We start from the raw sequence: 13567 nt of genomic DNA, 5'->3' as shown, positions 1-13567 counted from the left end.
GTTTGGATGGTAAAATTTAAAACTGCAATTCTCGAAGAAACCCTTTGATGGAAATTAGTGGATCAAGCATAAGAGTGGTTTATCTGTATACCGAATAAGTATTAGTTTGTCACATAGAAACGTAGCTATAATCAATAATTACATATTTTTCTACTATGTTTATTCACCAAATGACGTGAATGGAGGACATGTATCCGATAGCAACAGCCACGTCCCTAGAATGCAGGCTCCCGAAGCAGCGTATTTAAGTACATGTACGTGTAAATATAGAAACATACACAAAGTGAAACTAATAGACAACACGGACATGACGAACACTCTAAGAAACACAACGGTTAGAGGCATAAACACCACTGTAGAGCTTAAATCATGCGCGCAAATCCTACCATGTCGTATACATTTAGGACAGTGTTAATAAAAGTCATCCACGCCAGGCGAATACCTTAATATACATGTATGCGTTATGTTTTGCTTGCCTTGCTTTGAGTATTGCGTAGAATGCTAACAAGAACCAGACAGTCATAATGACACTAGGTCGCTTACTAGAGTCTCACAAACTGCTTGCACAATTTTGACAGAATGTCGTTTAACTTATTGTAAATTGGAACATATTTGTGATTCATATTTTGAAATCAATTTCACGATTCTTAAAGTTTTCAATGCATGCAATATATGAGAAAAAGTGATAATCTCTTCTGTTGGCCATGTTTTCGACAAACACTGTGACACAGAAATAAAACTATGAATTAGAATAGAAAATGCCGTCTGTAGAATGTTCATTATTTAAAAAAAAAATTTCTGTGATTTGACCCATCTTTTGACCTCATGATATCCGGTTTTAAACTTTGCATATATTTTCATTTGTGGGACTAATATCGCGATGACGAGTACAAAGGTTAATGAAGACCAAAAAGAAAGATATTGCTTAAAAAGTGTTAATAAAATTCTTTCTTTGACCTTGTGACTTAGTTGTTTTATAAAATGTATCCAAGTTTTAAAACCAACTTACATTTTATAACGACAAACATTCTGATGAGTAGATTTTATAGAATTAATCATTCTGACACAGTTTAATGAGGATCGAATAGAAAATGTGCCCCTAGAATCTTAACAAGGTCTTCGCATTTATTTCTCTAGCTTTTACCCCAGATTACCTACTAAAGGTAAGATTATTACCAAGTTTCATTAAGATTAAGCAAATTAAATTTCAACCTCTACAGTGTTATTAGTAATATTTTGACGATGAACTACGGACATGTGAGGGGGTGGTGGAGGGGAAAGATTTAATGTGACATAATATAAGAGGCATTATCATGTTTATTCAGGCAACAGAAAAGAAAAACAAACATCTGTAGGTTATTGCATATATGATACATGGAATCTGAAATAAAGAGTAACAACATGACACTTTGAAACAATAAGACAGGCAATAGTGTAAATGAGTATAACATTTGTCGTAACTGTAAACATATTTACATTGATTTTAACAACAATCGTAACCCTAAATGGGTTTACCAATGATAGCAGCTGAAGGGTTGTTAACTGTTAATTGTAAGTGTAAAAATTTATTGCGTTTAACATTAACCCTTATCATGCTGGACTCGAATGACTCTGTCTTTACGACCAGTGTAAATTATGATAAGCCTGCACATCCGTGCAGTCTGATCAATATCTGCACTGTTTGCCATTCTGTCAGTATCTTTTAGTAAGCACTACTTTTAACAGTTAATTGCACTGTCCAAATTTAAAGATGGACAAGTCTATTATAGAAACTTAGCACTGAAAGGTTTAATCTTAACTGCAAAATACTTTACCATTAATCATAACGGTAAATGAGTTAACCATTAATCGCAACTATAAATGAGTTAAACATTAATCGTAAGTGTAAATGAGTTAGACATTATTCGTAAATGTAAAACAAATCTACCATTAGTATGAACTGTAACTGAGTGTATCAGTAATCGTAAAGGTAAATATGTTTAAAATTAATCGTACATGTAAATGTGTTTAACATTGATTTTAACAATAAATGAGTTTAAAATTATTCGTACATGTGAATGAATTTACCATTTATCATGACTATAAATGATTTTGTTATTAATTGTAAGTGTAATTAAGTTTAACATTGATCTTAACTGTAAGTTAGTGAACAAGTAATCGTGACTGTAAATGAGTTAAACATTTATCGTGACTGTATATAAGTTTAACATTAATCGTGACTGTACAAGTTTAACAGCAATCATACTTGTGAAAGTTTAACAGCAATCGTAACTGTGAAAATATAACTATATAAATATATGTTAATATAGTAACTACCACATCGAGTAGGCGTTGTATACTGTCTTATGGATACTTTGTATACATGTAATCATTTCTTCAAAGAAAAGCACAAAATGTATATAATATTAACGTAAAATAAACATCAAGTTTTACCATAGGAAGTACCTCTATAAACAGTAAATGTTCAGCAATTTGTTTTCTGTTCTTTTTTGACACATACGTAGTCCTGTAGCCTCTTGGACCGATCAATTAAGTCGTACAAGATTTTTTCATTTTAAATAGCCCTGTGTGTTCAACCAGGTAAACATGTTTACCATCAATATTTTTCCTTCTCATTATTCGCTGGTGGAATCTCATTGTCTATAATTCCTCCTTCACTATCAGTGTATGAATCCCTCTTCTTTTCATTATTCACTTTATTTCCAGAATCAGGAGCATGTGATTTTCTCTTTTCAAGCTCATCTCTCCTCTTCCGTTTGAAAAATCCAACCTAAGAAGAAGATAAAATAACTAAGAGCTGCTTTTGAGAAAAGCGCATGTCTCACACAACTGCTTAATCATCTGTCATCAGTATTATGGGTAATTCAAGGGCCATAACTCTGAAGTACCTTGACTGATTTGGCTAGTTATCTAACTATGCCGAGGACTTATTATCAAACACATTTTGTTTACGTTTGGTGAAGATCATGTGAGAACTGTTCGCCTTAGACTGCGGGCAAGATTTGTGACAGACCATGCACCAAGACATGTTTCACTGGCATCAGTATTTTCGGTAATTCAAGGGCCATTCTTCCGAAGTACCTGGGCCGATTTGGCTAGTTATCAAACTTTGCCGAGGACTTATTTTCAAACACATTTTGTTCAAATTTGGTGAAGATCGGATGGGAACTGTTCGATTTAGAGTTCAGACAAGATTTGTGACAGACAGACAGACAGACAGACGCACGCACGCACGCACGCACGCACGCACGCACACACACAGACAGGAGTAAATCAATATGTCTCGCACACCACTCTGTCGTGGGAGACATAATAACAGAATTATAAGCTTATATTGTTAGATTAATTATAATAAACGTTTCAATTGGATTATTTTTTCTACAGCTGTCGCGGACCGGTGTGCTTGCTATTTTTCTTTTGCTTCCTTAAAGAAAATAAAATAGCTGATTCTCACATAAATCATAATTATGCACATATTTAAGGCAGTGGACCCGTAATGGCACTCGGCAACTTCCGTGTGATGTCGTGATCTCGTAAAGCAACTCGACATTCTTTGTGCCTACCATTATCTTCCTTAAAAACCGAAGTATGCCGAAATCGCATACGGAAGTTACGTAATTTCAAGTTGCTTATTGTCACAAAAGATCCACTACCTTAACTTGATTTTTACTCGATCACTTGTGAAGTTTCATGTTAAAATACCCAAAATAAAAAGCAGAAAGACAAAACATTAAAATGACAATATTTTCCTAGGGCAGGGGCCATAACTCCTACAATACAGAATGAATTCGGACGCGAAACCCCAGGTGCACAACTGCACATGCTGACCAACACTCCTGTAAACGTTGGTGACTCTAGGTCAAATACTTTTGGAGCTACGCGCAAAACAACATTAAAAAGACCAACTTTTTACTAGGTCAGGGGCCATACCTTCTAAACGACTGAAAGAATCCGGACGAGAAACCCCAGGTGCACAACTGCACATGCTGACCAACATTTCTGTACACTTTGGTGACTCTGCGTCAAATACTTTTGGAGCTACGCATGACACAACATTAAAATGACCATTTTTTTTACTAAGTCAGGGGCCATAACTCCTACACGACTGAATGAATCCGATCGTAAAACCCCAGGTGCACAACTACACATGCTGACCAACATTCCTGTAAAGTTTTTTGACTCTGCGTCAAATACTTTTGGAGCTAGGCGCGACACAACACTAAAATGACCAATTTTAACAAAGTCAGGGGCCATAACTCCTACACGACTGAATGAATCCGGACGCGAAACCCCAGGTACACAACTACATTCCTGTAAAGTTTTGTGACTCTACGTCAAATACTTTTGTAGCTAGGCGTGACACAACATTCTCGGAAGGACGGACGGACGAAAGGACGCACGGACGGACAGACAAGAGCAGATCTATATGCAGCTACTACCCATTGGGTGTGGGGGCACAAAAATGTATTACTATCTTTTTTGGGGAAAAAACTCTCTGAATTTTATCCCTTTCAGTTTTGTACATCATAAAAAAATTTTAAGCTATGCTAAGCCAATTTACATTAGTAATACATATACATTTCAATTATGCACTTATTACCAGCCTGTACATTGTGTAAACTGAGAAAAAATGATAAAGTGTTACCTTCCAGAGCACAAGAACAATTAGAGCTATAAGCAAAATTCCGCCAAGAACACTGACAAGAATAATCCACCATGGAATTTCTTCCTTAATAGGCGCTCTCTTCCTTACTGTAGTACTGAGCTGTGTAGAATTTTGAAGATAATCATTAAAACATAATAAAAATGTGAAGGTTTCATCGTTTAGTAACAAACAAAATAAACATAATCCAAATATTTTTAATTAAAAAGGCGCGTTGTTCGCACCGTTCGTATTGCAAGTTCTTTTTTTTTTTAGTCAGAAGGTGTGCTCATATTTTGTATAGCAGGTTTTATGTTTTTCCGCCAGTCTCAAAGGCAGATCAGATGTAGATTGACCTCTTATACATACGACACGTGCATTTTACAAGATTCTGTTTGTAAAAGGCGTACGTTGTACATGTACTAGCACAAAAGAGCTTAAAAGACAAATTTGCTGGTAGTGTTATACATTGATTTGATATGTTTTTTCATTTATTTATGACTGATAAACGCTTTTTTACCTGTTGTAGAAACTCTGTCTGATTGCTGATAAGGTTTGTTTTGTTTATCTTAACCATGGCTGTTGAGATGAGAGTCATTGATTTTCCTTCCTGAAATTTATAAAGATACCTTAAGATCTACATGTACAAAGTCTGAATACATCATTAACTACGCTTTGCAACCCTTCTTACATGCTATTTACAATACATTCGGTTCTCTCTACTGCTCAACACTGTAATTTTATTTTTGCCAATAACTGAATCGAAAATATTATATAGATATCATATGGCCCCATTACGCATATACACACGGCATATACGGTGACACTGATATTGACAACCCAAGGGCAGAATGTCACCGAGGCGAGAGCCGAGTGGTAACATTCTGTTTCAAGGGTTGACAATATCATTGTTACACACGCTGCCGTATCAACTCGATCACATGACCTGACAAACACTTTGTTTCAAAAAAGCTGAAAATGGTATTGATAGTCAAAATATCTCTTCCTCGTTATCTAGAGTTACGCTTTTTTTTCTGTTTGACAAAATATTTTGCTATGTGCCAGGAAATGTTTTCAAGATGATAACAGAACCTGTCAAGCCGTTTTTAGAAACTGTATTGTTTTACAAATATGAAGCGGACAGTTTTTACTCACCAAAATTGTAAAAGAGTCGCTTATTAAAATGGATATTATATAGCTTTTCCATCGACTCTGTTTGTAATGACATTTTATATACTATCGATATTGCTTTTATGACATACTATATATCATCGACATTGATGTAATGACATTCTATATATCATCGACTCTGTTGTAATGACATTGTATATATCATCGAACTTGTTGTAATGACACTGCATACATTATAGACACTGTTTGCAATGATGTTGCATATATCACTGACCCTGTGTGTAAACACATATGCTTTTAATATTGATTCTTTTTGTAAAGCCATTGTATATCATCGTCCTTGTTTGTAATTACATTGTATTTAATATAAGGTTACCTTCATTCCACCTTGGATACCCCTGTCTATAACATAATTCATGTAAACAACTGCACTAGTCTTCGGTTGTATATTAGAAATGGCACAAACGAATTTGGAACACTTCTGCTGTTTACAGTCCTAAATTGAAAGAATATAAAATTACTGTGGGTTGAAATAGTTCCATAGATACATACGCATGTATAATAGTTTTCCAATGCTGTGTATTAGATGTAAACACTTTACTTCAATATAATATGAGCCGTGCCATGAAAAACCCAATACAGTGGCTTTGCGACCAGCAAGGATCCAGACCAGCCTGCGCATCCGCGCAGTCTTGTCAGGATCCATGCTGTTCGCTAACAGTTTCTCTAATTGCAATAGACTTTGAAAGCGCACAGTATGGATACTGGCCAGACTGCGCGGATGCGTAGGCTGGTCTGGATCTATGCTGGTCGCAAAGCCACTATGTGGTTTTCTTATGGTGCGGCTCATATGCCCGCTGTGACGATTGGCATTTTCCGTATTTTTACGTATTCTTCCGTTTAAACAGAAAATTATTTTTTCAATAATCACCGGAGAATGCCGAAATCTCATGCGGGAAATATGTGAAGGACCGGAAAATGGCGATTGTATTTACGGGCCTACTAACTTAAACAATCTAAGTGAATAAGCAGCTAAATTGCAGGGCCTTAATTTCACAACTAGCCTAACTAATAATTATCAATCCATATGGAAATCTGGCCATTTTGCACAACCGTAGTTTTCAGATAGGTGAGTTCGTTCTTGTAGCATATTTATACCATTCTCTTTGGCATAAATGAGCAAATAAGGAAAAAACAATGTTACCGACATTATGACTTTAGTTTCGAATTATTGTAATGGTATTATAAATTTATTTGTAATTTTAAATGATATATACATTATTCTGAATATCTGACAGCGCCGTTTCTGGTTTCCCTGTGTTTGATACAAGTCGGCCTTTGAAGAAGGAGTAGATGGCTGGTGTCGTATATTCCTCTACCAGACTGCACTTGGCTTCACAATTTTGTTCACATCGAATCTAAAATGAATATAGTATATTACAAGGTAAAGAACACACATATAATATAATATGATGAGAAAAATAAATTTCCTTGCTGTCAAGGTATATAAGGTAATGGTTCCGTACTGTCACCCGGCAATTTCCGTGTGATTCCGTATTTTCGTCAGGCAATTCGGCATACATCGGGCAAAAATATAGCTGAATGTTTACATGGCTTCCCGTCAAAACCAAAGAATGCCGAAATCGCATATGGAAAATACATAATTTGCCGATTGTAATTATGGGTAAACAGACTTAATTATCTAGATTTACACATATACTTCCAGCAAGAAAAGAAAAATGATGGATATTTAGAGTTAATGTCTACATTTGACAGGAGCGAATGCCTCAATGATCTATTTTCTCCCATATTTAGAAAATCCTTTAAAGTGTAAGAATGAAAGCAAAATGATGGAAGACTCGGTTCGATTGAGTATTTTCTTAAGACGCAATGAAATATGCAACACTATCACACAAATTAACACTGGCTTAAGTGGAACTCTGTTATGCAGTACCATTGCATGGACACAGTAATCTAAACCATCAAAATTCAATACAATAACATTGAGTCTGAATTCGGGCCGATATACAGCTTCCGCTACATAGCATTTATAATGTTTCACAAATCTAAGTATACCTGGTTGTTTCTTATAATTATTTTCTATCTCATCTTAATTATTTATTATTATTATTATTATTATTATCATTACCTTTCTTAGTGTTACCAAGACAAATAAAATAATAAAAAAAGAGCACACACATATCGACCGAGCTTGTTACCAACGACAATACAGGTTTAATGTGTACAGTCATGAATAAAATATAATCGTTTTACCTCTGTTCTGTTCAGAAACAAAAGAGCTTTGTTGGAACTTTGTAACTGTGGAAACGAAATATCTACAATTGCTGACTGCATAATGCTCGGGCCTTTATTGTATAACTCATATATATTTTCCATGTCATATGCGTCCTTATTTTCTTCCAGATATATCTGTTCTCGTGTTGATATTCTGTAAAAAAAAAAAAGAAGACCAGCTGCAAACGCTTATTTGTTTAAAAAAATGGTGTTTCTCTTATTGATGAATTGTGCACATTTACTACATATCTTTTGAGTATCTTTCACAGATACTGATACTGTATGTTTGTTAAGAAGACGTAACTAAAGACCGATAATGATGAAACTCTGCATAACATGTATAAACATTTTCCAAGTAGGAAACATCTACGTAATAAAGTATTTTGGAAGAGAATCCGTACGGTCAATCGGCAGTTTCCGTGTAATTACGTATTTTCCGTATGCGATTTCGGAATACTTCGGCCCTGACGTCATCAAATCCGGAGAATGCCAAAATGGGACAATGCGTCAATCGAACGGAAGATTCCGACGGTTATTGCGGATCACCCACCTTAATTAAAGATATCACCGGGAGAACAAATATCTTACCCTGAAAACGTGGCTTCTAGGTTATGTCGTAAATTAATAGTGATTGTCTGGTTGTTGTCCGTTGGTTCAAGTTCCTCGCTCAATGTTGTCACACGCATGCGAAGCTTCATTGTAGAATCATCATTAACAACGGAAATCGGAACTTTCATAAACAACCGGAAGCCAACACCTGTATCATTTGACATCGGATTTCCAAACAAACATGAAATGGCCGATTCTTCTTCTTTCAAAACTATTGCTGTATCATTATTTTTACTGTCAATCAAAGAACACGTGACGTCGTTTTCTCCTCGGAACTTCTCCATGTTTTTGTAGCTAAGGTATTGAGGATAGACCATATAGAAGACAGATCCGTAAGATGAGTCTCCGGTTTTCGTGACCTTTACATCAATAGCAAGGTCGTGGTTTCCAATTACGAAGTAGCCATCAACGTTTGTGTATTTGGCTTCGGCCAGGATAGTAAGATTCGTTCTGCACAAGTTGTTTGGGCAATCGTTTCTAAACTGCAGCTGTAAAAAGAAAAGTAGTGTTGTGAAAATAGAATGTCCATAAATGGTGATTTTGTTGCATAATGACATCTCAGTTTCAGTCTTCCTGGTTTAATAATAATAATAAAACAAATTGGGCCGTGTTAGACTGATTCGTTTTTTAAATCAAAATATTGATACAGTCATTTTGACGATACGGTTTCAAATCTAATATGCAAATCATTCTAACAAAAACCGATTTTTTTTTCTTATTAAACGAAGAAAACTGAACGTGTGACGTTATCTAAGAAATAATTTATAGCAAAAGAGTGTTTTAACATTATTTATACACGATGGGCGGTTATACGTCAGGCATAATTATTTCACGAGGGCGCAGCCCAAGTGAAATTATTTGTACGACGTATTACCACCCGAGTGTATAAATAGTGTTGAAACACGGTTTTGCTATAATTTTTTTCGATTCTAATATGCCCTTAATCTAAAACAATAGTTAAAATATAGTTGCACTCTTTTTTGGTCGCAAAAGCATTGACGTCACCGCACGTTAACGTGAGGTCATTCTAACGTTAGCATGTTTTAACAGAGACAAGCATACTGGAATGTGCAATAAAATAACCGTTTATACGTCATAATTATTACGTTATAGCACTAGTCGTTGCAGCTTCGAGCTAGAAAAGAAAACAATACAGAAAACAATTATTGGTGGATGTGGTCATGGATTTAGACTGGACTCTTTAACATCATGAACGCGTTCTACCTTGCCCTCCTTCTCTTCTGGAATCTCTTCTGAAAGCTATGGTTTTATTCTGCAATAAAATTATTATTCTTTACGAACCACCTTGAATTGTTTGATTTCTAATTAAGATTATAAACACATGGCAAGAGGTCTCAGTATTGCACGTGTGACAACTTACTCTTATTTTAGAAAGACGGACAAATTTGCGATAATATTGTAACAAACTTGCAATTTTTTATAGTCTCCAAAACTGCTTTTCAAAAAGTGATGGTCTAAGATCTCTGTGATCAAATGGTTAAGGCCGCTAACTTCTATCTAGTTGCACGTCACCACTGTGAGTTCGAAATTATTGTATGTAAGGAGGCGTCCCTGCTTACAAAAGCTTCATAAGCCTAATTTGGTGTATGGGCCCGTGCCTGAAATTGTATGCCTGTAGAGGCACCAATGATCTTCTTCCACAATCAAAGGCTTGATAGTTGACAATTACCTTGAATTGTGTTGGTGTGACGTCAGACCCTTCGAAGCAATCAATTAGACCTGTTTCCATTATTGGTAGTACTTTTCACATTTCCGTTGTTTTTCGTGCATTTAGCGTTATATCTTGTGCATGTCACATTTCCGTTATATCTTGAATGTGCATGTCAATTCCTTTATTCCAAGTATATGTCACACTTCAAGCCCAATACTTTTGACTGAACGCTATTCTTATTTAACTTGGAAACAAGATCAGTTAGAGTTCTTGGCCCTTGCCCATTTCAACTTTAATATTGTTGTATTCATGTTATACTAATTAGTCACACAAACCTGATTCCGTAGTTGCAATATCGGGTCCCCGGGGCTTGCTCCGTTGAAGCGGCTGATTGTGGCGCTGACAGTGAGGCCCGGACAGATTATTTCGTCCACTATGTAGTCTGCCTGAATTTCTATCTCACTAACAAGGTCACTTGTAGACTGTCGTAAAAAAAGATGATCATGTTAACCCTTATCATGCTGGACACGATTTATTCTGCCTTTGCGACCAGTGCAGATCATGATCTGCACTGTTCGCCATTTAGTCAGTATCTTTTTTGTATGCTCCCCTTTTTAACAGTTAATGGTTCTGTCAAAATTGAAAGATGGAAAAGTTCATTATAGAAATTTAGCAGGGTAAGGGTTAAACTGATAGTGGACCCGGAATGACAATCGGCAAATTAAGTATTCTTAGTATGCGTTTTCGTCATTTTCCGTTTTCTTACGGAAAGTCATACCTATATTTACATCCGAAGAATGCCGAATTGCATAACACGTGATCATACGGAAATTGCCGAGTGTCATTACGATTCAACTATCTTGATACTTATGTACACTGTAATGTCTTTCATTTAGGCTAATATTTTCCCCATAGATTGTTACAATCAGTTCTCAAAACTAATATTTATATAATAAGTTAATCAATGGCATTGAGCAGGTTTGCAGTTTTGTGAATAATAACTGATTGGAAACATAATCAACATGCAGTACATGACATTTTTCTTGTACGCCGGACATGATTTTGCCCTGTTTTGCCGGTGTTGGAACAACTCGTCTTACATAACGGATGTAAGATGACTCTCGTGTTGTAACTTATGAATGAATATGTAAACACATACGCTTACTAAAATAGTTCTCAAACGAAAATCATTCGTAAATTTTATTTATTTTTTTCTATTTAATTGAAGATTACTTTATACTGTAACAAGAAAAAGAAAACAGATCACTGTCTGAAGGTAAGGAAAGAATCATCTGGCTGTCGGGAAACTATTTTGCCGTAACTCGACAGAGCCTCGTTACCGCCTAAACAGTTACCCATGTGTCAGTGTCGTAGGGTAAATAGTGGTACCTATAAATCCTTAATGTTTTAGTTGTTTTATTTCATTTTCCCCGTTAATGTCCTGTCTGGTGTTCCGTACTTTTACCAAATCCTCCAATATTTATATATAGTATAAGGGAAGTAAATCATCGCCTCCTTTACTAATCTTACTAATATTTATGCATGTGACTTATTCCAACCAATCACGATCTGGTCACTCATAAATGGTCAATGTTTTGAAAACGTTTATTTGTTGATACTGTGCAAATAAAACCAAATATCTTCGGATATATTCTACATATATTCAGGTAATTAGCATTTATGTACTTTGTAATCATATTTCTTGATATAACTGAAATTCTGTATTGATATTTCATGTATTTAATGAATTATTACGAGTTATAAATTACTGTGTTTAGAGCGGTCAGTTACGCGCCACCACACCTATTGTAATGCTCGTTTGTTTACCTTTTTTGACAGCTGTCATCTGTCAAATGATGTTTGTTATTTCTTGTTTATATTTACTATCTGTTGTTTTATATTTTCAGAGTACATCTATGATAGTAATGAAATCATATTGAACATTATTATTAAACCCATGATTGAACATTAAAAATTCTTTGTCATCCGACCCACCCCCTCATACAGCCATGTAGCCAAGTCATCTACAACTATAACATACTTGAGCTAGTTGGGAGCAAAAAGAAGGGTGACAAATGGCGCCCAACGTTTTATATGGGTTGCCTTGGAATAGTGCATAGTGAAATAAATGAATCAGCTATTGGAGATTTATTCCATAGTTCATAGTGATAACTAGTGGCCTACCTATTTAATGGATGAATGGGATGCTTTGGATTAACTGGAATACTTACACACCAGGGACCTGCCTGCCTGCTTGCCTGCATGCATGCAACTCTTCAGAACGGATTAATCGGTGCACCGCGGATACGTTTGGAATGGAAAACAGGACTTCAACAGGAACTTTAAGCAACAGGATGGAATAGTGATAGTGCTTTTGGATGTAACTTTAACTGTGATCAAATTGTGATACAGACATTGTGTATAAACATTTGTGATATTGTGATATAAGGATTTTTGTTGTGACAGACGTGCACGGTGTGGTGAGTGACTTTCTTTTTCACACATGTGATCATTATTTTTATGTACTTTTTGTTAAACTAGTTTGTTGTGGTATATTTTTGTGTGACATTTTGGTCCATCATTGTCATTGATTTAGATTCGAAGATATACTTTTCGTAAGACTTCAAGGGCACTTTCATACTTTTGTTTCAGCATCATTGATTAATACCAAACTAACCAGTCCTATATTTCTTATATGATATATTTCCTATATAGTTGATTGATATATTCCCTATATAGTTGATAAACTGTTGGGTAGCCAGACATCTTATAAAGGGTATAGTTGAATTCCACTGTACAGCGCTGTATATTAGTTTTATATCGGTGTGCAAACGGATTTTGTCTGTTTATACAAAGATATAATATATATTTCCTTCTTCTATGTTAAAGTGTCCATTTGTTTGCGTATTCATTACTTAAAAACTGTTTGTTGATTACCGGTAATTCATCGGTTTTGATCAGACAGCTACTTAGCCGTTTTTGCGTTAAATTTTTTGATCTGCCGTAAAATCGATAGTCGCTGTTCCAGTACACGGCTTAATTTTAATCGCATCGATTCTTGCTACTGTATTTACTTACCGTCTCAGTGGTCTAATGCGTAAGATGCTCGCTTTGTAAACTCGCAACCCAGGATCGATTCTTGACGCCGGAACAATTTTTTCTTTCTTTTTTCAATTCCTTTTTTTTATTGCATACAATATATCAATATATACATACAA

The 13567-nt window shown here is 35.4% G+C and overlaps 1 protein-coding gene across 1 annotated transcript in view; it reads right to left on the bottom strand.

The window, feature by feature from the left end:
- Positions 1-1299: 1299 nt before the first annotated feature.
- The window catches only part of LOC123540487 (integrin alpha pat-2-like), a 30992-nt gene continuing 18724 nt past the window's right edge, over positions 1300-13567 (bottom strand). The window contains exons 10-17 of the mRNA XM_053525843.1: positions 10685-10831; positions 8657-9165; positions 8048-8222; positions 7051-7191; positions 6150-6269; positions 5163-5252; positions 4646-4765; positions 1300-2770 (exon numbers count right to left, since the gene is read on the bottom strand). Of these exons, the coding sequence (XP_053381818.1) occupies positions 2597-2770; positions 4646-4765; positions 5163-5252; positions 6150-6269; positions 7051-7191; positions 8048-8222; positions 8657-9165; positions 10685-10831 (1476 nt within the window). The 3' untranslated portion in view covers positions 1300-2596. The remainder of the gene's footprint in view (positions 2771-4645; positions 4766-5162; positions 5253-6149; positions 6270-7050; positions 7192-8047; positions 8223-8656; positions 9166-10684; positions 10832-13567) is intronic.

This window comes from Mercenaria mercenaria, chromosome 16 (assembly GCF_021730395.1).
Source record: "Mercenaria mercenaria strain notata chromosome 16, MADL_Memer_1, whole genome shotgun sequence".
In the NCBI taxonomy this organism is placed as follows: domain Eukaryota; kingdom Metazoa; phylum Mollusca; class Bivalvia; order Venerida; family Veneridae; genus Mercenaria; species Mercenaria mercenaria.
This window is presented reverse-complemented; position numbering and strand designations above follow the sequence as displayed.